The following is a 25,502-nucleotide window of genomic DNA, read 5'->3' as shown; positions in this document are numbered from 1 at the left end:
GTAACTGTTTTAGTTGTTGTTGTCGACTGTTTCATAGTATGACACATTTAAATTCTCAATATTTGTTGACTTTGTCATTTATTTCGTGTTTGTTGTTTGGAACTTTTTGAACTTGTTGTGAGACTGCTAATCTAAAATGGTACATATTTCACTATTATTCCCATTATGAACTGTTCAAGTATTGCAAAGTATACTCTATTAGTCGTCAATCTTAGGCTTTGAAACATTTCTCTTGTATAAAAAAGAGCATGTCCAGTTCTACAACTTAGAGTACATCACTTATAAATAGCGGATTAAGGTGCTTCATTGGTAGATTGACTCCACTGCTGGCTCATGACAATCAGAAAAGTCTATTAAATTTGATCACAGGAACTGCCGCCGACCCCACAATGCGGTAGTTCCAAAGTCGCCAAGTGAAAACAAGCCTTAATACGAGGGTAGATAGCCGCACAATATTTCTGAGTATTTTTTCTTAATATTGTTGACATTTTGTCCTCGTTACTAAAATTTTCCTTTAGATAGTACTCCCTCCGTCCCGCTTTAGGAGTCCCGGTTGAGTCGGGCACATGTTTTAAGAGAAAAGTGTTGTTTGAGTGTGTAATAAATAAATATTGTAGTGGATGTTGGGACCCACTTTTAATTGAGTGTCCAATAAATAAATGTTATAGTGGATGTTGAGATCCACTTTTGAAACTTTTTTATTAGTTGTAGTGGATGTTGAGACCCACTTTTAACACTTTGTAGGTATTTTTTATTAATTTATCTTAACTGGGACTCCTAAAGCGGGACGCCCAAAATTGATCAACCGGGACTCCTAAAGTGGGACGGAGGGAGTATTTTTTTAGAGAAAATTGATTAGAAACTCTAATGCCGTATTGCTATCAGGACTATCTGATTTAGAAATTACATAAAAGAATAAATAATTTTAATTACATGTAATTTTTTTCCTAGCAAATAAATTAAGTAGTGCATGAAAAATCAATATCCACATTAAGCAAAAAATTATAAACATATGTGGGCCAAATTCATTATACAATAATATAAGAAAAAGTATCCAAGTAACGAGTCAATATCTAATGAGATGAAAATGATATTTAAATCAACTCCATGAATTCGACTCTCACACAAACCTTGAGCTTTACGCATTTAATAAATAGTACATAAACTTAATTAGAATTTTTTTTTACCAACTTTCAACAGCAATTAAATTCATAAATGGCATTCATCATCTAACTAATCTAGTCATATGCCATCTAATTCCAACCAATATAATCAGACTTTTGCCCAACCTCTCTAAAAGAGCCAATTAAGAGAGGAATTTAGTGATTCTTGATGGTACAAACCACCAAAAATAATTCTCTGGATTTATATTTATATTTTCCAAATATATATCATCGTTTTTTATATGTTGATTTTGTTGTTGTTTTTGTCTTTGTTTATGTTATAATGAGTTTTAGTATTGTTGCTATGCTATTTCCATGGTTCGATCGTTTGCAGTATATCGAAAAATGTATTTATATTTTACCAAAAATAAAGAAAAATGTATTTATATTGATATTATAATTGCATTCAATTCAATTGGACTGAGGGACCAGTAATAATTATCTAACTTAATGTAGCTAGGTTTGAGTAGGCAATGAATACTCTCTCATTACACTAAAGTTGTCAATTTTTGGGCATTCTATTATATTTAGTGTTCTCCAATACACTAAAGACTAAAATGTAGTTAAATTGACGTAGTACTTATCTCTAGTCACACATTGACATCTACCTTCTTTTGTGTAATGTCATTAACACTTTTGAATCAATATTTTGATGACTTTATCACATTTTAATAAATAAAAACTTTATTCCTATAGAATAATAGAAACTAGGAATGAATCTGGACTGTTGATGCATTATCACAATGTATGAAATGGATCATCATAATAAATAAGATGCACTATTCAATGTAAAAAGCAGTTCGTACATTTTTTTTCATGGAGAGAAATGCTCAAGCTAGAGATTTAAAAGCGAGTAGCAGAATAAATTATGCAGTACAGAAACAGTTCATAACAAAAATTACAACGAAAGATATTGAAAATATGCATATACAAAAACATTCCTTCCATCTGAAATCATCAATCAACCTATGAAATAGATGTGATCTCAAGGCAACGCCATGCTGAATAAGAAGTTAAAAACAACAAATACAAAACACATGATAAAATATGCAGTTATCGAGAATTTAAATGCGCCTCATTCTGCACCAGTCGGCAACCACTAGGAAATTTAGTAGAGTAGATCATATATATGTGGAGTAGTTATTTTGTCAAAAGAAAGATTGATATAAAGCAAGTGAGATAGGTAGCAATCATCAAGAAACTAAGATTTTGAAGACATAAAACAAGGCAACAAAGTAGAATGGGTACTTAGGTTAGTGGGGACTTAGGTTTGAGGTGACTAGTTGATTTTGGTTACTCCACCAAATTAAACTAACGGTTGGATTAATGGAATGATTACAATATATGGATTATATGTTAGGTAGAGAAATTGAAAGTTGGAAAAGAGTTTAACCATGTAGATTTCTTGCATATCCCCCACCCCACCCCCAATTCTTTTACTTATGATTGAAGTAGTTGAAGAATGGTGTGGGTTGTGACAGTTTTCTTAACTTGTAGTCCAACGTTGGAGTATTAAAATCAAGCAATAAAATATTGATTTATATTTTTGTTTTTTATTTGGATTCAAGTCTTGAATTTCATCTTCTTTTTTGAGATCAAAGCAATGTGATTGATCTAGTGGTTCTAGTTTTAGTTTACAATACAATAGCACTAGTACCCCTATATATAAGTGACGAGGTAGGTCAATTTGATACTACTATGAGATTAACTAGTAGTTAAATATTTCGAATCCCCAAGCATCAAATAAAATAATTATATACTCAATATGGCTCATAAACATAGATATATTAAAATTACTATAATACATTTCAATGCAAATATTATTGAAATATTATTAATGGATAATGAGACACATCTTATTAGATTAAAAAAAATTATTCAAAAATGGAAATGCACTACTTTTATAGAATATTTTAAAATAGAAAGAATGTCTATTTTTATGGGACGAAGAGAATATATATATATTTATATTCCAAACAAATAATATTAATTAATTATTAGTTGTAGTACCACGGGTATTTTGGAAGATATGCTCCCAAAGTCGAAGTCAAGATTGGATATAAATGGTGACAATTTCTATGAAGAAAATCGCAACAAATTATTGGTTGGTTTTTCAACAAACCAAACCTTTTTTCCCATGGCCGACTGATCGTATTTAAAAATGTAAAAACAAAAAGAAGAAAAATGAATTATATATAAGCAATGTATATCATAATTATGAAATGGACCATGCATCTTCATCGATCGTTTCAGATCATTGACATAAAATAGAACAAATTCAGTGGACCACTATGATTGCAATACTCTTCATGTAGTATTCACCTACTTGTAACTAATCGATTTGATTTATTTAATTTTGGACTTTGTTACACATGTATGGCTGAAAAAATTATCTGAAATTCTGAATCATGACTTATTGGCCTTGTTTGAAATTGGCAGTGTCACAATTGTAACAAACACAATAAGTTTAAGTATTAGAATATATAAAAATTATATTTTTGTGAACAGTAAAAATTGCTATTGTAGCGAAATTTTATTTATATTCCACGATATATATAAAAAAAGGATATAAGAAAAAAACATTAATTTTAACCACCTATACTAATCACATTTATTACCATTTTTAATTATATATTAAATTAAGATTTAGAATAAAAAATAAAAGTCAATAATTTCATTAAAAATAACAAAAATTTACATAATTAATTAAAAAAAAACACATAATTTCAAACAGCACATGACGAACCACAATAGGTTGCCTACACAACGTGCTTAATGCATCTACTACTGTGTGCTTGATAGCTAAGTATGTGATTGCCCGAAGACTGGACTAGATCGAGTCTGCACCATTATCTAATAAAATTAAACTAAACATATCACATAACATAATACAATCAAATCAAACATGTCAGATAACATAATATTTTTCGATTACCCTTTCGTATAATTGAAAGAGTTTGATTGAAATGTATACGCAATGGACAAATAATGTTGTCGTAGATTTGAAATGGTATGTTATATTTGAAGAAAGATTGAAATGAACTAATGAAGACTTTTATTAAATTGATTTCACAAGCAATTACAGCTGAGCAAATGTGTGTTAATATCCACAATTTCTGCACCGACCTAGACTACTTGTTGATGAATGATTAGAATTACAAACTACTTGAAGAATAAAGGAAAGGAAGGTTTCAATCTGATTTGTTCGAATCAAACTACCAACATAGGTAAACGTATTAATGTCAATTATTATATGACTGATCCTCATTAAGATTAATAATAATTTTCTATTCATCCATGCTAACTCAATCTTCAATATTTTAGTTAGAGGGCAATTATCTTACAAAGTAAGTTGCACTTCATTCGGCTAAGTCCTTATTGCTTACTCTTTTTAATTCTAAAAAATTGGGTTATGCTATGGTTATAATCATTATATGCCTATAAGAAAAACAAACTATTTTACAATAACTACTTTTATTTAATGAATCAAAGAAACAAATAATCCCCTAGTCACACCTATTTACTAATACAATGAAAAATAACATATTTATATTGTCTTGCAAATATTTTTTAATATAAATTTCAAAGAAACTTTATAGACAACACGATCACGTGCATATTGTATGGATAAGGAATATTAGATGTTACAAAAAAATTATTTGCGTGTTACAATAGGAGGTGAGCTAGCATGTCGAATATTTGCCAGTTATATGTATCTTGCGTCATTTTTTTGATATATTCATCGTGAAAAGGAAGGCAAGCATATTTACACATGCATGAAAAAAAGCAGAATTATGAGGGTGGAAGGTACATTTGATAAACCAACAAGTAGTTTGGAGTTTATATCTCAAATAACCAATTTTTATATGTAATTAATTAAGTTGTACTACTAAAATATAACTAGAAATTAAGCATATGTATTTCAAATATGTAAATCAACTCTAAAGTCAAGGTGGATTGTCTCTTTATAAATTGGATGCTATGTCATTTATGTAATTACATTTTTATCATTCTAGATTACTAATAAAATACACAGTTAAATTCTCAAAAATGTCGATGGCACAATATAGGGCTACATTTTACTGCTGTTTACTTTCACGAATTTTCTGTTGTTTACTATCGAGATGTATGTTATACATATACTTTTGTTTTTACTATTCACTGATTGTTGTCTATATGTTTTTAATATCGTTATTTTTTTTATCTTGGTTTTCGTTAAACCTGTGATAAAATCATGTTATAAAATACCAAACACATGTTACATAGCCAATTTAATTTTTAATTTGTGTTAAATATTAAAAATGAAGTGCCACGTAATTTCTTTGGGGGTAATTAGGTGGGTGCATAGGAGGAAGGAAGCCATGTGAGGTAGGAGACCACCAAGGCTGGCTATGTCTAACGTGTGTGGGTCTCTGCCCCTTTTCCCCAAACCACTGTCCCTTTCTCTCATTTCATATTTCTGTCTTTTTTCTTCACTCTTTTTCCTAAATTCCAAACGCATAATCACATCAACATATATTACCCATCTTTTCTTCTTTTTAATCTACTACGATTTGTTCAGAAAACAATTTCGAGTTTTATTCAAGTGATGATTACAAATATTATTCATGCTCAGAGTAGTAAAGGAACTAGTAATAAGTGTATAAGTATATTTTAATGGGCAAAATAATTATTCTAATAGTAATATTTTTACAAGAAAATGCTACACGCGTGACAAGGAAATAGTTTAACAACATAAAAAAATAAATCAATTTTATATTCTTTTTGTAGATGAGATCGGATAATGTCTTTAATATTATATTTTTATTTTTATTTTATTATATTTATTTGATGTTTTTTTATAGTAGTGTTTTTGAATAAAATATTTGTTTTTGTTTATATGTTAAATTTATACTTTTTTATATTTGTATATAGGTTTGTGTTAAAATGACAATCCCTCTTAAAGTGACACTGTGACACCACTTATACAGCAATATTATGAACGCTGCACAGCAATCTATAGATTGTTGTATAGTGTGTTGGATATTGCTGGCCAAGAAAAATTGCTGTATAGTGTACAACATATTGCTAGCCGTCTTTTTCAGAATTTTTTTTTTTTGCCACGTGACAGCTTATTATTCATCCACGTGTACAAATGATTGGCTAGAAATAGTGATAGAGTGTTATTTTAAGAGGTAGTGGACCCTAACACTCGCCTTTGTATATATGTTTAACAATATAATAAAATGAGTCAAAGTCTTATATTCCTTTGATGGATGAGATTGACAGATAATATTAGGATAATTGTTATCTGGATCTCTTTAATTTTGTTTTACTGTATCTATTCACTTTTTTTTATATATATATTCTATAGTACTTTTGAATAGAGCATTTGTTTTTGTCTATATGATAAATTTGTAGCTTTTTTCATTATATCTTTTACAAAATTGCTTTTATACAGCCACTCTAATACTCTCTAATTTTTAGCTCTCAACATTTTATGAAAAGAACATGAACTTGCAACTAGTATATATAACTACACCAATGACTTTAATTGTCGATGGTTTCAATACAAACGTAATGCTCGTTTCAAAAATTCAAGATTTTGATGGTTTAAGTAAACATATTTAATTATAAATGAAACTCTCATATCAAATTAATCTTATTATACTCACACGCATAATAAAATTTATATATAATGCACACAAAAAGTACACGTATTTGTATTCAAGCCTAATTTAACAAACAAAGGGGTCCACCGATCCATTTATAAAAGTCAATGTATACATTAAACAAATACAACAAAATTATATGTACGCGGTATTTTGGCAACTATAGTCTGCAAACAATAAATATTACTACTTCTTTTTAAGGTACACAAAAAAAGTTGGATGTATTCAATTTTAAGAACTCTGAATGACTTCGATTTTGACTATCACATAAAATTTTAAGAAATTAAACTATACGAATCTACACTAATAATAAAATTCACTTTAAAAGAATATTCATTAAAAAGGAGTAAGATTTTTTCTATGGTCGACATGAGCTTATAAATGAAATAGTGGTGATTGATCGCGAAATAATAAAAAATAAAAATGGATTTTTTCTTCGTGATAATGAGAGGATCATTAAATCACAATAAATCATACCAATAAATTCTACATATTATATTAAACTCAACTATACTATAGCCTATTCACTATAAAAACATAGTAAAAATATATAAATAAATATACTACTACTAATTATAGAGTTTAATAGACCGTTGTGAAATAATATAGTGGAAAGAAACATAAATACAGAAAAAGCAAATAAATAAAATAAATTAAATTAAAAAATTTATTTAATAATAAAGTGAAAGTGGTTGTCATTACAGTTACACTCACACTGCTTCTCCTTCCATTCCATTCCTCAACCTTTACTCTTTACTTCTCTCTCTCTCTCTCTCTCCATTAACAATCTAGTTGGCAGTCTCCCTAGCTTCTTCTCTCTCTAGCTGCAGCATCATTTTCTGCTCCAAGAATTTCTCTTCCTGTCTTTTCACCCTTCACTTCTGTGAAAAATTCCAGCTAACTGTTGGTCAAAAAAATCACACATTTGGCTTTTATTTCCATTTGGGAGGGTGTGTTTGAGCTAAAAATCCAATCTTGATTGCTTCCTTAGTAAAAAAAATGGAATCGAATTCATCTGGTGAAGATTGCTGTGTGAAAGTGGCGGTGCATATAAGGCCTCTCATAGGAGATGAGAGGATTCAGGGATGCAAAGATTGTGTCACTGTACAGCCTGGGAAGCCTCAGGTACTACAATGTGATGTGGGTTTTTGCTGCAAGGGGAAGAATGTGTTTTGGGTTTCTTGAGATTCCTTTTTGGATTCATTGTTTTTACTCTGATTGGATTGTTGGGTTGAGAGAAAGATCTGATCTTTGGGTCAGTTTGAGATGTAACATTGTGATTTTGGGGATTTTTTGGAGTCCATGCATGTTGAAGTTTGAGTTCTTGATCTGGAGTTTTAGCAGTACTGGATTTTTTAGTTTTAGATTTTATGGTTTCAAGAAGATAAAAAAAAGGCAGAAATTTGGACTTGATGGTATCAATTTCTGGAAAAATTTTATGCTTTCTACAATCTGGATTCTTCAATTTGGTAATCTTTACTGTGTGATTTTCTTTCCCAGTTCTGAATTGATTTATATGAAAATTTCTTTCCTAAATTGTCATTTTTTGCATTTGGTTTTTATGGGCATGATTTTTCTGTTTATTCTAATGCTTGGTCACAGAGATAAATTGTGTGTTGAATAGGCTGTTTTTATGTATTGTGTATTACTTTTTGTGTGTTATCTTATTGGTGTTGGTTATGGCTGTGATGCAGGTGCAAATTGGGACCCATTCGTTCACATTCGATCATGTTTATGGCAGCAGTGGCTCCCCCTCGACTGCCATGTATGAAGAATGCGTTGCGCCTCTGGTTGATGGCTTGTTTCAAGGATACAATGCTACTGTTCTTGCCTATGGACAGGTGCTGTTTTGTTTGAACAATGGTAGCAAAATCGATGTGTTAGTTATTATCTGAAATAAACGTGTTTTCGATATGTTGCAGACGGGGTCAGGGAAAACATACACCATGGGTACGAGTCTCAAAGATGGAGTCCATACCGGGCTAATTCCCAAAGCCATGAGTGCTTTGTTCAGCAAGATTGAAATGTTGAAGCATGAAATTGAATTTCAGTTGAATGTTTCCTTCATTGAGGTTCGTTCTGACACCTTAGTTTTGTAGGTTGTCACGTGTTAGATTACTTGCAGTGGTTATATGATGTTTTTTTTTTCTATTTGGATGATTGAAGATTCATAAAGAGGAAGTGAGAGACCTGCTCGATCCCAGTTCCACTCACAGACAAGAGATAGTTAATGGCAACGCTGCGAAAATGACCAGCCCCGGGAAACCTCCAATACAAATTCGTGAGACGTCGAATGGTGTAATTACACTTGCAGGATCTACAGAGCGTGGTGTGAAGACACTTAATGAAATGGCTGATTGCCTGGAGCAAGGATCGCTAAGCAGAGCGACTGGAAGTACGAACATGAACAATCAGTCGAGGTTGGTAATACAGTGCAATTAAGCTCCCTTGTTGTCTTTCCAAAGAATGCTTAACACTTGTCAATATGAAATACAAACCTGCCTTGAGACGAACTTTCCTAGGATCTCATCATTCGAGTATGTGCAAAACTTGCAAGTAGATGACAATAACTCTTAACTCGACCAGGAAAGAATTAAATAAAGAAACTTTGATCTTTGACTATAATAGGCTTAGATGACTTGATGCAGCAACAATTTGTTGGAAAGGGCACTTACAGAGTTACACTGGAGGAATTTTGAATTTTAAGCTAATTATTCTTATTATTTCACAGTATCAGGTTGAGAATCACCGATTTTGGTGTATGGTGAACATTTCAACGGAAACTGATGTTGTTTATGTGTGTATTCATCAATTGCAAATTAGATTGTACAAGTTCAAATATACCGATCTCACTGGAGAAATCTAGTTTTTATGATACAATCTGATGCAGAAAGAATCCTCCTTAATGTGTTTCAGTCATCGATAAATGTGATATTCCTCTTTTTCTTTCAGCCGTTCTCATGCCATCTTTACCATCACGGTGGAGCAGATGCGTAAACTTCACCCGGGCAATCCTAATGACGGCAACTATAATGACTGTATGACTGAAGAGTATCTTTGTGCGAAGCTGCATTTGGTGGATCTTGCCGGATCAGAGCGCGCGAAGAGAACAGGATCTGATGGTCTACGTTTTAAAGAAGGTAAGGAAAAAGTAAGCTTGCTGTTGATTCTCCAATCAGCTTCTCGTTCCAATGTTTTATAGCAGCCTTTTTGCACAGGTGTTCACATTAATAAGGGGCTTCTTGCTCTTGGGAATGTTATAAGCGCACTCGGTGATGATAAGAAGCGGAAAGAAGGCGTTCACGTACCATATCGTGACAGTAAACTCACTCGACTATTACAGGTTCGACATCGACTCATTGATGACAAGGACTTCAGCTTCATAATAATGTAGTCAAGTTTTATATGTTACCAAGCAATTGTTATGTTTTTGAAGTTTAAAGTCTTCGGGTGTTGACAGGATTCTCTTGGTGGCAACAGCAGAACAGTAATGATAGGTATTATCTTTAATTGGCTTCAACCGTATGTTTTAGAAGATTTCAATGAAAACTCAAAGATTACAAAGTTCCCTTCTCTTATACTCCTATTTGAACTCCCTTTCTCCAGCATGTATTAGTCCTGCTGACATAAATGCCGAAGAGACTCTGAACACTCTTAAATATGCCAATCGCGCTAGGAACATCCAGAACAAGCCTGTTGTAAGTTATCAGTGTGCTTGCTTGATTTTCTCTTCTTGTTCAGCATAGCATTTCCCTTTTTTAAGACAGCTACTTTTGTCTAAAAATCCTTTCGGTGAGATCAATTTCCTTACTGAATGACCAGGTTAATAGAGACCCCATATCAAATGAAATGCTAAAAATGCGTCAGCAGTTGGAATTCCTGCAAGCTGAACTATGCGCCCGTGGTGGAGGTGTTTCATTTGATGAAATACAGGTAAACTCTTGTTTCGTGTTGTCGAACCCTTTCGGGTAGGATGTAAGTTTCCTGAATGCATTACTTGTAGATTTTTCTCAAGATTGCTTTGCACTTTTCTTCACAATTCACTTTTATAGATCCTATTCCAAAATATTTGTTGCATTAATTTCTAAAAGAGTCCTCTTTTAAATGACCCTTAGAAATCTACCAAATGTACTTGTGAATTGTTAAAAAGAAATTATTATGCAGGTTCTCAAGGACAGAATTGCTTGGTTGGAGGCTACTAACGAGGAGCTCTGCCGAGAACTAAATGAGTTTCGAACAAGAGGCGGTTCGATAGACCAATACACAGACAACGTGAAAGTAAGTATCTTTATATGTATGTATAGGCAGCATAAGTCTCAAAGGGGGAGTTTACTTTTGAGGATCAGCCTAGATAGATGGCTTGGAACTTTGGGATATCCCAAGGCCCTCGATAACTCCTATCATTTGAGCTAATTTTGTTTGATTCATATCCCATCGAAAGGGTAGGATCGGAGAGTTCCTTATATTGAGGATGAGGATAAAAATACTCAACCATCATTCCTATTAATCATGAAAAGCGAACACCCCCAAAGAGTAAACATATGTGTTGTATTCCATTCTAACATCAAAGGAACTACCAATTTGTAGGTTGGAACCAATGGTTCCATGAAAAGTGAAGGCCTTAAGAGGGGATTGCAAAGTATCGAGTCAAGCGACTACCAGATGAGTGAAAGCAGTATGTTTCTATGCTCATACTTGATGTACCAATTTTTAGTAGTATGCATTATAAAACCTTTCTTGATTCACTCAAACTTCACACTTCATATCTGGGAGATTAAGTTATCGATGTGTTGTAGGTGATTCTGGAGACATAGATGAAGATACGGCAAAGGAGTTGGAACACACATATTTGCAGAATAGTATGGATAAAGAGTTGAGTGAGTTGAATCGACAGTTGGAGAAGAAAGAGGTACCGTTTGAGTTCTCAAATGCAAATCCTTACTGTTCTGAATCCATGTTACTTGTTTAGCTTACACGAGCACATCTTGCAGTCGGAGATGAAACTATTTGGTGGATACGACACCACCGCTCTTAAGCAACACTTTGGAAAGAAATTAATGGAACTTGAAGAGGAAAAAAGGACTGTGCAGGTGTTATACTCTGACATAACAATTGGATATATATACATAGATATATTTAATAGTAAAGTTCTTATCTTCATCTATTTATTTCTACAGCTCGAGAGGGATCGGCTGTTGGCAGAAGTTGAAAACCTTTCTGCTAATACTGAAGGGCATACTCAAAAAATGCAAGATGTCCATTCGCAGAAACTGAAATTTCTTGAATCTCAGGTTTTTCTATTTTCGTTTAAAAACATATTCCAAATCAATTTTTCTTTCTATTAATCTACCACGATTTTATGCTTAAAATTATATTTTTCATTTCTCCAACAACAGATACAAGATCTTAAGAAGAAACAAGAGAATCAAGTGCAGCTGTTAAAACAGAAACAGAAGAGTGACGAAGCAGCGAAAAAGTTGCAAGATGAAATACAATGCATGAAGGCACAGAAGGTCAGATTTTACTCTCTTTGTCGACGTATTTACAACTTCACCTCTGCATGTAAGATTCTGATGTTTCTTTGTTCTTGTAGGTTCAACTGCAAAACAAGATAAAGCAAGAAAGTGAACAGTTTCGACAATGGAAGGCATCTCGGGAGAAGGAACTGCTACAGGTATTTTTTTTGATAATGAATCCCATATGAAAATCTTGCAAAACAGAACCAAACAAGAAGAAGTGTTACTTTTTAAATATGGGGCTTATATATGTCTTTTTCATACACACAAATTCATCGATAAGTTTTTTGGAAGATGTTATCAGGTTATGTCTCTTTTCCTGAGTTTTTATCTCGACTGTTTGTATGCAGTTGAGAAAGGAGGGAAGAAGAAACGAGTATGAAAGACATAAACTACAAGCACTGAACCAGCGCCAGAAAATGGTGAGATTCTTACCTATGCAAAGTTTCGAGTTTTTGAAAGAAAATGAGAAAATCGCAAGGAAATTATTACTGATGTATGTTGGTTGCACTATCTGCTTAGCATGATTTTTGCATTAAACATAGATGATCTCGTAAAGATCATTAATTAATATTCTGATCACCTTATGTTTGAGAATCTAAATTGTGTCACAAAATGTTAAATTTAATTTCAGGTTCTTCAGAGGAAGACTGAGGAAGCTGCAATGGCTACCAAAAGGTTGAAAGAATTGCTAGAAGCACGCAAATCTTCAGCTCGTGAAAACTCTGGTATGCGTTATTTGTTTGTTTACATAGTATCCTACTGTCATTTTCATTTCCGCATATTTTATTTGATACCAATTTTACATCTTTCCAGTGACAACCAACGGGAATGGAATTAATGGGCAGGTAATGCCTTGCTCAACCTCGTAGATCAGATGTCAATCTTTTCCCACATTTTGATCAAACCAAATAAAGTTCCTTTTAATTTTACAGAGCAATGAAAAGTCCTTGCAGCGATGGCTTGCGCATGAGCTTGAAGTTATGGTCAATGTTCATGAAGTTCGTTATGAGTACGAGAAGCAAAGTGAAGTGTATGTAGCATTTAAAATTTAATTTATTAGTCGAGCTCTCATAATGAGTGCATATCTATGTGGTCCCCTGTAAAAATGCTAACTCTATATATGTTCTTGTGGGTCATGTCCAGACGAGCTGCATTGGCAGAAGAGTTGGCTGTTTTGAGACAAGTTGATGAATTTGCTTCGAAGGGAGTAAGCCCTCCTCGAGGGAAAAATGGCCTTTCTAGGTAAGCTTATTTCTCTATCATTTTGCATCTATGTCTTGATTCATGATATACTGATCATCTATCAAACCCATATTACTTGATCTGTTGTTCGTTTGATTTTTAGGGCATCTTCAATGTCACCAAATGCAAGAATGTCAAGAATTGCTTCTCTTGAGAGCATGCTGAGTATCACATCAAATTCACTTGTTGCAATGGCTTCACAGCTTTCAGAAGCAGAAGAACGAGAGCGTGGTGTCATTAGTCGTGGACGCTGGAACCAGCTACGTTCTATGGGAGAGGCGAAAGGCCTGCTTCAGCTTATGTTCAATCATCTTGGTGATGCAAGGTAGGCAAAATGGAAGCACTCAATTTCTCTTTCACACATTGTATACAAGTTACGAGTAGATAAGGTATGCTAGTGATATAAAACATACTTGGACACAGAGTTGAAAAGTGATTATTAAACAGAATTCGGTGGTTGTGTCTTTTGTGCAAAACATCATCTGCATTAGTATTAGTATTTCATGGACTTCATGCTATCAACAGGTGTGAACTGTGGGAAAAAGAAATCGAAATCAAAGAGATGAAAGAGCAAATGAAGGAACTCGTGGGATTACTGCGACAAAGTGAAGGCAGAAGAAAGGAAATGGAGAAAGAGCTAAAATCGAGAGAGCAAGCTGTTGCTACTGCATTGTCGACACCACCATCTGTAAGATTTTTATTTAGATTTTTTGAAAAAAAAAATTCTTCTTTCTTTGTATATTCAAGTGTCCTGACGTCTCTACTACTACAGGACTCTCTCAAACACGATTACATGAACGGTCCACTGTCTCCAATTCCAGTACCAGCACAGAAGCAACTAAAATATACAGCCGGGGTCGCTAATGGCTCGTGTAAAGAGTCAGCAGCATTCGCGGCGGACCAGGCACGGAAGGTTCGTTTTATATTCCCTAGACTTACTGTTGCTGCATAGGGCTTTCCCGTTGGCTTATGCCGAGTTTCGTTACGTCCAGATGGTGCCTATCGGCCAGTTATCGATGAAAAAATTAGCCCTCGTTGGACATGGTGGGAAACTCTGGAGATGGAAGAGGAGCCATCATCAGTGGCTACTACAATTCAAGTGGAAGTGGCAAAAACCATGGAAGCTCTCTGAATTGATCAGACACAGCGATGAAACAATCATGAGAGCCAGGCCCCGTCCACAACCTATTTCTGATGTTATGTACAGAAATGGTCACTAGCTTATACATCTCTACATTGTAGATACTCACTCCAGCTCCCAAGAGACGACCCAGGGAAATACACTGAATAAGTGCGGGTGAGTCCGTTAAAATGATTATTTCTTCCGTTTTGATAGACTGAGATCATGATATACCATACACTGATCAAAACTGTAGAATTAGAACATTAATCAAACACACTTATATCTGAAAGTTTGTTATCCATCGCCTCTCTTATATATAGAGATGTATACACAAAAGAGGGCTACAAGTAAACACCTACTCCATCTTTAATTTACTTTTGTAAATCAGGAAAGTAGAATAGTCATCAAAGATTACATTGTCCTTGTCCTTGTGCTGTTTTCTGACTTAATTTTCACTGCATAAACGCAGGTCGAGGTATAAGTGGCAGTTGGAGAACGTTGTCTGTAGTTAGTGAATATTGGTAGAGATATATATGGAGTGGAATGGTTGTTTAGGAGTGGAGTTTTGTAGCTATGAATCTCATCAGTCGCGTCTTGGGGGACCGTTGGCCTCTGTGATACTCAGAGGAGACTGCTATTTCGTCGAGGATGGGTTTATATTAAGGTCTCTTGGAAGTATTCATTTTTTCTTGTATATACTTGTCAAGAGTTGATCTTTTTGTGTAGGGGGTTTTAGTGCTTGTGATTCCTTTTTTGTTTTCCCTTAATTTGAAGTTGTTTCTGTTTTTCACTTTTTTTCTCATCTATCTCCTCTTTTGTATATTGTGTATAAGCACAATATTTTGGTTTTGTCTAGAAAATAGTCAGTTATACTGGATCAACAATATATATCTATTGATTTGTGCTTATTTGTTGTAGAATTTCATGAATTATTACCATTTATTAGTATTATGTGCAGTACCAACTTCTGCATTTTTTTCCCTAAATTAGGGTGGGGTGTCTGAGGTAGTAGCTGCTGAAGCAGTGTTCAGCGCTGCTATATCCGGCACGCGAGACAAAAATATTGTCATGTATATTGTCGACGATGGACGATGAACAGAACCAAACAATATCTACAAGAATCCGTAGTCCAACTACTTGCACACAAACTAAAAAGTTGAGCAACATACAACATAGTAATAGCACTCTGTATTATTTCATCCAGTAAGTCAATTTGATGATACAAAGTTGAAAGATACAAGGTATATTTCACATAAAATGGTTCACCAGAATCACCGGTACCCCGTTCAAGCACCCAACGAAAGAAAAGTGGTGCTCCGTTTTCAAGAAATTTCATTTCAAGGCACACTAATGGTAGGGCTAACATATATCAAGATCAGTACGTGCATCTCCAGAAATGAACACGACTAACCTTAACACGAGAAAGGTGACTCAGGCTTTATAACACCAGAAAGCATAGTGCTCCTCTTTACGTTGGTTGCTAACGAGACCCCCACACTGCAAGCAGACGAAGCTGCTCCCATCAGAGAATGCGTCAAGCATGACCTGCCTCCTCCCTGTCTCAGCAAGGATTGATCTCTCTTGAGGATCGGGTTCGATTGGCTCCTCCTCACTTATCGTTTGGTGGGATATTTCAGGCTGCAGAGGGATGGCCTCCGCAATTGCACATTCAGCAAACAGTGAAGCCAACTCATCAGCAGCAGAAGTGGCTTGAATTTTATTCCTGTATAGTTCTTGAGCACGACTCAGACCTTGAGATACAGCTATGTCTCCGCCTTGTATTTTCATAGCCATTATCACCTTCATAGAACATAAGTTAGACCCAGGATAGCCATAACGTTCTTCCAAATTATAAATGGTAACACGAAAATTCATTTTAATGAGCAAGAATGAAAATACATAAGGATAAAAGAAAAATTATTAACATATTAATTAGTACAAATACCATAAAAGAATTGTGGTAATGCAAATGACCTACTTTGTTCAGTCGATAAGTTATCAACCACCTAGCCACCTATTCATTTAAAAAGATCACATAATAGATAATGCAAATATTTTGAATTTAATAATCATATTGTAATATGAATGAAAAGCGATCAATATTATGAAGTCTTTGTCAAGCACAAAATGGGAGATTTAAAGGCTCACAAATCATTGGTGACAGCACAGCCTAGTACACAAAATCAGGAGTCAGGACATAAAAATGTTTTTCTACCAAAGAAGCCTGCACAAGTCATTTGTGACAGCCTTTTCTGGACAGCTTGCTGAATTAGATAACTTGTTTCGTGGATATATCTGGGGAACGCCAAGTCATAAAATGCTGGGGAAGTTAACAAAGTAAATAAAGAAACATAAATCAGTGCCTTGTAAAATCATTCACAAGAAGATCTGCAATCCATTTGATTTCCATCAGCATCCATTCTTATCTTCCTTTTTAAGAATCTTGGTTTTAAATAATATTGATTTAGTAATTTATTTCTGTAAAAAGTACTCAATTCTTTGAGTCATAAAACAACTTCCTTAGTTCAAAATACATGTAACTTTCATACACAACATGGCACTCTTAATCACCTGATTCATGTATCAGTGAACCCTATTAACCCATAGGGGTCACAATCTAGAGGATACTTATGAAATCATGTAACAGATTACTTTCCCAGCCGAACATTTTTTCTCTTGTAATATCGAACAGTTGGGGCAGTAAGGGGAGGCTCTGAATATCATGTAAGACATCCAGCACATAACACTGATGAATGCTTTCCAAAATATCAAGCCACTAATTTTGAATCACAAAACATCAGAAGATATGTCAAATTTACAGTGTGAAAGCATGTTCATCCTATTATTAACTCCAAACCAAGCCTAGAACTTATCCAAATGAACAATTGTGATAATTAAAATCTGTAACGAGATTTTCTAGATGCATGATGCATCATTCAGCTAACATACATGAGCATCCCTCATTTCGTCCATATCTATATGATTATGTTGGTCATGCCAACCTCACCAGCTTGCCATCACTAACAAACCATCACTCAAAGACACGTTCCAGCTAAGTGCATGGCGAATATGAATTTCACTCAAATAAGACTTAAGGCTTCATATACATGAGTTAGTTACACTCTAACAGCCACAATCACAAAGGTGTATCACATCTCTTCAAATTAAACTAAAGCAGAGCTACGCTTTTCTTTCTAGAATGCCCATCAATGCTATGATTCACCAATGCCATTAAAATTAAACCTCACAAAAAGAAACTCATTTGAATGGAGAAGTGAAGAAAGAAGGAAATGTAAAAGAAAACTCGGATTTTCAGTGACAACATGCTAGCAAAATGATTCAGAAACAACTGCCTACTGAGCATCAAATGTCTCCAATCCATTTTCACCAACAATAATCTATCTCATTTATATCCTCGAAGATAACTTCTCTATATTCAATAACCTATTTTCACAAACGCAAACAAATAAAGCTATATCACTAATCAATCCAATAGATACCACAAAGCATCACTCAGTTCACAAACATTGGAAAAAACACAAAAATCACAGCGAAAAACAAACAAATCATTCAAAATACACAAGTGCTTGAGAAGGTAAATTCCAACAATTGAACTGATCACAGCTGCAATCAAATTTGCATTCAAAATTAACAAAAAGTAATCAAAACATTAAGAAAATGAAAGCATACAAGGGCGAAAATTACCGCTTCCAGTGCCTGGGAAGGCTTGCCTTGATTAATGAGCTTGCGAGCCATCACCAGCAAATTCCTGATACCGTTAGGGTCAGAAGCGGGGCCGACCTCACGCGGCGGAGCAGACGGCGGAGCCGAGGCCTCCGCCTCCATCATGTCGGCGTCGCCACCGCTCATGGCATTACACTTCGGTTTCTCGATTCCTCCTTTTTACTGTTTCGCAATGATTTTCCTCTTTTTTGGGGGTAAATTAAATATTTTCGCAATGAAATGAAAGCAGATGTTTCCAGCAAATTCTGGTGAATTCAGTTTGATTCTGATGATTTTAATTCTTTTCGGGGAATTTGGGCCTACTTTATGCATCTCCAAATTGGGCCGGCCCACTTCATAAGAATACAATTGGGCCCTTAGACTATCCCCATTAGTGCAACCCACCCACCCGACCCAACCCAACCCAACCTAACCCAACCTCAATCAACTGTTAAATAAAATATTCATTTCTCTTTCATCCACGTATACAACCCCAACTTGTTAAAACTTTTACCTCCATCAATAACCCCAACTCAACCCCAATACATATTTTCTTTTTCATATACTTTCAATCAATATAAATTTTATATTTATTCAAATATATTAAAAAACTCATATAAAAATTAAATAAATTATTTTATAATTCAAATTTATAATAAAAACTATTACACATCCATATATAAGTGAAGTACAACATAATAAAAATACACAAATAAAAGAAATACGGTACAATAATAGAAAATAAACAAACCAAACTACAAACTAAAGTGAAAAATAAGAAAGATAATCAAATCATCTCGAAGGGCAATATGAGCTTCTCTATTGCGAAGTTGATCTCGATTTGTTATATAAGAAAACAAACTCCCGATCCGTTGAGTAGAGTAGCAAAAAGTTTCAGCATTTCCTTCTTGTGCTCTTGTAGGTGTATCTTCAAAAAACTCAGTAGGATCATAATAATTTTGATATGTATCACATTCATCTTCTACTATCATATTATGTATGATTATACAAGCAATCATAATTTTTCCCATCAACATCTTGTCCCAGACAAGACATGGCCTTCGCAAAAATGCGAAACGCGCTTGTAGGACTCCAAATGCTCGCTCAACATCTTTTCTGATAAACTCTTGAAATTGAACAAACAACTTATGCTTTTGAATTTGTGGAGAAGTAATTGACTTCACAAATACAACCCATGCAGGGTATATGCCATCGTAAGATAATATGCCATGTTATACTAATGACCATTTACTACATAATTAACATATGATGCTCGACCTTCTAAGACATCATCAAAAACAGGAGACCTATGGAGTAAATTAATATCATTGCACGAACCTGGAGTTCCAAAGAATGCATGCCATATCCGTAAGTCGTATGATGCAACAACTTCCAAAATGATCGTTGGTTTGCCACTTCTCCCTGTATATTGTCCAGCCCATGCGTTGGGATAATTCTTCCATTCCCAATGCATGCAGTCTATACTCCCAATCATGCCTGGAAAACCACGTTGATATGCTTCTGCTACATATAGAAGTCTAGCGAGATCTTGTTCAGTAGGTCTTCTAAGATATGTGGCACCAAAACATGAAATAAAACCTTCAACGAAATGTATTAGAGAATCTCTCGTCACCGTTGAACTCATCCGCAAATATTCATCAACGACATCGGATGATGTCCCATACGCCAACACCAGCATAGCTCCGATACATTTCTGTATCGATGACAAACTTTGTCTCCCTGTAGCATCGCGTCTCTCTTGAAAATACTCATCATTAGCAGTAACAACTTCTACAATCCGAAGGAATACAGATTTGTGCATGCGAAATCGGCGTCGGAAGACCTCTGGCCCATATGTCGGGTTGGGACTAAAGTAGTCATTAATCAAACGCTCAACACCAATCTCGCATTGCCTTTCACAATACCTTTTTCTAACTGTAGAAGCTTGAGCCCCTACAATTAGATTGTGATTGGTGGATAACATGTTCTCAACAATTGTATAGATTTGATGATTTTGTTGAGAAACTCGTTCTTCCCATTGATTGAGTGCTATGATATTTGAATCATCAGAACTTGAATCCGATGAAAGTGATGAGTTTTCACTAGAAGAAATTTTTTGGAGGTGGAATGAGTACATGGTGTTATCTTCAAAAAATTTCCACAGATTATTGTGACACTAAACCCCAAGAGATGTGAGACACAATTGCAGTAAAGCATGTGACATATCTAATTTTTGCACGATAAAGCATGCGATGACAAAACATTTGAGTGGCACTGCGATGCATGTGACATTTTAAAACTTTTGTAAGATAAAGAAGTAATGTTTGTAAAGCATGTGACACACAATTGCAGTAAAGCATGTGACATATCTAATTTTTTGCAGGATAATGTATGCGATGACAAAACATTTGATTGACACTGTGATGCATGTGACATTTCAAAACTTTTGTAATGCAAGTAGCACTGTGGTTCATATCTGCAAATGCATGTAATAAAGAACTGATGTTTGTGACATCTCAATTACTTTTGCAGGAATATGCACATGACACTAAAACTCGGGTCTGCAAATGCATGTGATAAAGTAATGATGTTTGTGACATCTCAAATACTTTTGCAAGAAAATGCATGCGTCACAAAAATCATATCTAAAAAAATGCATGTGATAAAGAAATAATCTTTGTGACATCTCAATCGCTTATGGATCGGGCCTAATCCCCTAATCACATCGCCGGTGCAACTAGAGGTGTCCATGGTTCTAGTTTTGAAAATTGCTGAACCGGAACCAAACCGCGAGGGTGTTTCGCGGTTACGGTTCCAACACTGTCGGTTTCGGTTCCGAATCGATGGTTTTTTTTGCGGTTTTTTCAGTTTTTCACGATTTCAAACCGCTGGTTTTTTCAGTTCCGGCTTGGATTCACGGTATTTGGCAATTCCGGTTTGGAACCTTTCGGAACCGGCGGTTCCCGCAGGATTTCGGTTCGAAAAATTTTGAACCTGAACCGAACCACGATTCAAAAATCAACAGTTTATGTTCGGTATCGTAACCGGCGGTTGCAAGTCGGTTTTAACCGCCGGATCGATAAAGCTTGGGCAGGTCTAGGTGCAACGCCTCCCCTTTTTCGCCGGCGCGGCGCCGCCTCCCGGCCACACGACGACTCCATGTAAATAGGTTTCATCAATTTTTTGAAGAATAATGCAATAGAATTTTCACAGCTATTCTTCATTCATATTTTGACTTCGACTGGCTTGATTCAGCAGTAAAGGAGCAAGGAAAGAGAAGAGAATGAACCAAGAGCAGCAATCGGCACTTCTCCGCTCTGCATCTCGCTTTCCCATACCCACAGGTGCCACACACGTTGTTCCTCTGCTTTGATTTCGGCATTGCGTTTTAATCAAAGCAATTTCCCTTGCAGGAGCTAAATTTTCGTATGGCACATCGGGATTTAGGGCGGATGCGTCGTTGCTGGAATCGACAGTGTTTCGCGTGGGGATATTGGCGGCTCTGCGGTCTATCCAGACGAGGTCGGTGATCGGGCTGATGATCACCGCTTCGCACAATCAGGTCTCTGATAACGGTGTCAAATTGGCTGATCCATCTGGTGGAATGCTCACTCAGAGCTGGGAACCCTTCGCCGACGCCCTTGCTAATGCCTTACATCCACATTCCCTTCTCCAGGTTCGATTGCTCACTCTCCTGATTCAATTAGAATAGTTCATGTCATATTTGAATCATAATTGTGATTGATTAGCTCTAACTGGGAAGAAATTAAGATGCATAAAGGTTTTTTTGCTAAAAATTTGTGATCTTGTGATTTTGATTTGGGAGAAGCTAGTTCTGAAATGAGATTCGGGCGGTTGTGAGATGCTGGCTTGGTGATGGATGTGTTTGCATTTGATAGTCATGTCTTATTTTGCTTATTGTGAAACAGTTGCTGGTTGATTTCATTAAGAAGGAAAACATTGTACTTGAAGGAGCCCCTGTATCGGAAGTTTTATTGGGAAGAGATACTCGGCCCAGTGGGGAGACTCTTCTCGAGGCCGCTAAACAAGTACTGCTCTGTTTTAATGTTACCATTTTTCTGCACTATATTCATGCAGTACTCTATAATTCTTAATCACCTGTGGTCAGTGGTCTATTTGTGAGAAGCATCTAACATAATGCTGCATTTGGATATCTATCTATTGTTTTTGTTTACATTGTATTTTACTGAAATTGGATAACTATCATGCATTCTCTTATCTGAAGAAGTTTCTAAACAAAACTTGCCCTTTTGTTTCGATTTCATATCAGACTTTAGCTAGTTAGTCTTTTCGTTTCGACCTATGGTTTTGTAGTTTAAAAGTACTTATGGGGGCAAGCTGATTAACTTTTATTAGGGCATAACTTCATTTATGGGCACTACTGCCTCAAATATGGGAATCGTGACAACTCCTCAACTGCACTGGATGGTTCGTGCAAAAAATAAGGGCATTGAAGCAACTGAACTCAATTATTATGACCAAATGTTGACATCCTTTAGGTTAGTTTTAGTATAAAGTATTAATGTGACAATTGGACTGAATTTGAGATTTCTCGTCAGAGGTGGCATTTATGTCTGTGTGTCACATCTCAGGTGCTTGTTGGATTATATCCCCCAACGAGATAGCACCCAAAATGTGAGTGATAAACTGGTTGTGGATGGCGCTGATGGGGTGGGTGGAGAAAAGCTTGAAAATTTGAAGACAAGGTTGGGTTATTTGACAGTTGATGTTCGCAATTGTGGTGGTGGTGTACTTAATGAAGGTGTAGGTGCTGACTATGTGCAGAAAGAGAAGATGGCTCCTCGCAATTTTGGCCCTGCTGATGCTGGCATGAGGTGAGCTATCTTCCTTACTGATCCATTAGTAAGTAAACCATGCGTTTTCAATAATTGTTAATGGGGACTGAAGCGTGGGACCCTGAACTTGTATGGTTTTAGTGTTTCAGGTGTGCCAGTTTGGACGGAGATGCTGATCGCCTCGTGTATTTCTATGTAATATCAAATAGTAATAAGATTGACCTTGTTGATGGGGACAAAATATTGTCTCTATTTGCTTTGTTTCTCAAGGAGCAATTATGCATTCTCAATGGACCCAATGATGGAAAGGCTTGCAATTCCTATAAAGCTTCTCTTGGTGTGGTACAAACGGCTTATGCCAATGGTGCATCCACTGATTACCTTAAGCAGATGGGACTGGAAGTTGTTATGACTCCAACAGGAGTCAAGTACCTGCACGAAAAAGCTGCCGAGTATGATATTGGCATTTACTTCGAGGCCAATGGGCATGGTACTGTCTTGTTTTCAGATGCTTTTTTGTCGTGGTTGGAGATAAAAAACCAGGAACTTACGTCAACATCACAAGGTGAAGTGAGTTCTTTTGTTACCTTTTATTCTGTGCTCACTTGCTTCTGATGAAGCAAATCTTCTGTTTTATTTCCAGATTCGGATCAACACAAGGCTGCTTTGAGATTATTGGCTGTAAGCAGATTGATTAATCAAGCCGTTGGAGATGCATTAAGCGGGCTGTTCTTAGTGGAGGCTATCTTGAAACATATGAGATGGTCTATCCATAAATGGAATGAACTTTATCAAGATTTACCTAGTAGACAACTTAAGGTTAGTTTCCCCTTACATATATTCTTGAATGTAATTTACCTTGTTTAAGTGTGAAATAGAAGAAAGTTGAAGGCTCCTACTCGAAAACGCAATATTTTTCATAGGACAATGTTTTCAAAATGAAAAAGCCTAAATTTGTTCGTTCGTGTAATATCATGTGGCTTACAATCTTCGTTCATTTATTCAGGTAAAGGTTGTTGACAGAACTGCAGTTATCACTGAAAAGGCAGAGACTAAAGTTGTGAGCCCTGCTGGTATACAAGAAGCTATTGATGCCGAAACTGGTAAGTGTATCGTGTTTATCTCGCAACACAATCTGAATCTCACCGTAATACTTGCTTAGCTGAAGCAATTTTTCCTTCCAAGTGTCTCCTGCAAAATGTTACATAGTTGGATAAAATCTGTAGATGTATAATGCTGCAAAATGTAGAGTAAGCTTTTTCTTAAACTTGTGTGGATCAATTTTCCTGAGCAAGTTCCTATTGCAACGACCCACCCTGCAGCTTTATCTCTTTCCATTTGGCAACAAAATACCCCCTTTTGATGTCGCCATTGTTTACTCCACCCTATTGCTTGCATCATCAGGAGAATTTTCTTCTAATTGCAAGGCCATTTAATTTAACACTTGTTGATTGTCAAGTTTTTTTGTTTGTATAAATGTTTATAATAAAATGGATAGATAGATTGGATTTCAATCTTCTTATAATGTTGAAATAAACATTCATTTAGTACTGAGGGTGTTCATGATTAATTTCTAGATCAAGACTCTTCCGACTCATTCTTATTTTCAGATAAATACCCAAAGGGAAGATGTTTCATACGGCCTTCGGGAACTGAAGATGTGGTAAGAGTGTATGCTGAAGCATCGAGCCAAGAAGGAGCAGACCACCTAGCTAATTCTGTGGTGAGGCTTGTGGAACAATATCTTGGATTCGGCCGTAGCTAATAAACCCACACTCCTGTTGAGCACACGCAGTTTCTACAATCACGAGACAACGGGATGAGATGTATGCACTGAGCTTGTAAATCCCATTCTCTGTCTTTAAACAGTCTTCAACTTGGTTGTTCCAACTTCCAAGAAAGACAAAAACCGATTTGAATAGAGGATCTCAAACTGCAAGAACGACATCAGACTGGATCGTGGTTTAAATTTTGGACCATGTCAAATTGTGGAAATCTACCTTTTTCTATAATTAATTTTGTCGAAATTGTTTAAAATCATCGTTAACCTTAACATGAAGACCAATTATTAGAGGTTGGAGAATTAGCCAGGGCTGAAACTAGAGGGAGAAATGAATAAAAATGGCTTCAAAAGATTAGTTTGAGAGTGGAAGAATAAAATATTAAAATGAAGAATAGAAAATATTTAAAAGGTCAAGAAAATGTCTTATATGATTATATGAATACTACTATGAGTATTATTATAGGAGTCCTCAAACTAATTA

The 25,502-nt window shown here is 35.4% G+C and overlaps 4 protein-coding genes across 8 annotated transcripts; 2 read left to right on the top strand and 2 right to left on the bottom strand.

Moving 5' to 3' along the window:
- The first annotated feature begins 7,534 nt into the window (after nt 1-7,534).
- LOC125205893 (kinesin-like protein KIN-4A) lies at nt 7,535-15,606 on the top strand. 2 transcript variants are annotated; one of them, XM_048105075.2, is made up of 26 exons: nt 7,537-7,939; nt 8,509-8,655; nt 8,737-8,886; nt 8,981-9,234; nt 9,767-9,954; nt 10,033-10,157; nt 10,275-10,311; nt 10,421-10,512; nt 10,637-10,747; nt 10,979-11,092; nt 11,402-11,489; nt 11,611-11,723; nt 11,806-11,904; nt 11,992-12,105; nt 12,211-12,327; nt 12,408-12,488; nt 12,681-12,752; nt 12,965-13,058; nt 13,147-13,178; nt 13,266-13,363; nt 13,477-13,575; nt 13,679-13,900; nt 14,101-14,263; nt 14,348-14,488; nt 14,568-14,872; nt 15,168-15,606. In XM_048105075.2, exons 1-25 carry the CDS (start codon nt 7,814-7,816, stop codon nt 14,793-14,795), a joined length of 3,105 nt encoding a protein of 1,034 aa, XP_047961032.1. In that variant the 5' UTR covers nt 7,537-7,813; the 3' UTR covers nt 14,796-14,872; nt 15,168-15,606. The 2 variants fall into 2 exon arrangements, with proteins under 2 accessions (XP_088919792.1, XP_047961032.1); XM_089063666.1 differs by having other exon boundaries at nt 7,535-7,939; nt 14,101-14,488.
- A 265-nt stretch (nt 15,607-15,871) lies between these two features.
- Nucleotides 15,872-18,694, bottom strand: LOC125205899 (uncharacterized). Its single transcript, XM_048105090.2, has 2 exons — nt 18,404-18,694; nt 15,872-16,498 (listed from the first exon to the last, which is right to left on the bottom strand). The coding sequence occupies exons 1-2, from the start codon at nt 18,566-18,568 to the stop codon at nt 16,130-16,132; spliced, it is 534 nt and encodes a 177-aa protein (XP_047961047.1). The 5' UTR covers nt 18,569-18,694; the 3' UTR covers nt 15,872-16,129.
- An 843-nt stretch (nt 18,695-19,537) lies between these two features.
- On the bottom strand, nt 19,538-20,343 carry LOC125199793 (uncharacterized). Its single transcript, XM_048097697.2, has one exon. It carries the CDS (start codon nt 20,241-20,243, stop codon nt 19,659-19,661), a length of 585 nt encoding a protein of 194 aa, XP_047953654.2. The 5' UTR covers nt 20,244-20,343; the 3' UTR covers nt 19,538-19,658.
- A 1,113-nt stretch (nt 20,344-21,456) lies between these two features.
- LOC125204485 (phosphoacetylglucosamine mutase-like) lies at nt 21,457-25,250 on the top strand. Of its 4 annotated transcripts, none has more exons than XM_048103152.2 (10): nt 21,457-21,582; nt 21,680-21,765; nt 21,835-22,097; nt 22,351-22,470; nt 22,799-22,941; nt 23,035-23,277; nt 23,388-23,803; nt 23,882-24,057; nt 24,245-24,341; nt 24,849-25,250. In XM_048103152.2, exons 2-10 carry the CDS (start codon nt 21,705-21,707, stop codon nt 25,001-25,003), a joined length of 1,674 nt encoding a protein of 557 aa, XP_047959109.1. In that variant the 5' UTR covers nt 21,457-21,582; nt 21,680-21,704; the 3' UTR covers nt 25,004-25,250. The 4 variants fall into 4 exon arrangements, with proteins under 4 accessions (XP_047959109.1, XP_088919955.1, XP_047959118.1 ...); XM_089063829.1 differs by having other exon boundaries at nt 21,471-21,590; XM_048103161.2 differs by having other exon boundaries at nt 21,482-21,582; nt 21,677-21,765.
- The last annotated feature ends 252 nt before the right edge of the window (nt 25,251-25,502 follow it).

The sequence above is a fragment of the Salvia hispanica genome, chromosome 2 (genome assembly GCF_029641045.1).
Source record: "Salvia hispanica isolate PSC_SH4W2 chromosome 2, Shi_PSC_v1, whole genome shotgun sequence".
Classification (NCBI taxonomy): Eukaryota; Viridiplantae; Streptophyta; class Magnoliopsida; order Lamiales; family Lamiaceae; genus Salvia; species Salvia hispanica.
This window is presented reverse-complemented; position numbering and strand designations above follow the sequence as displayed.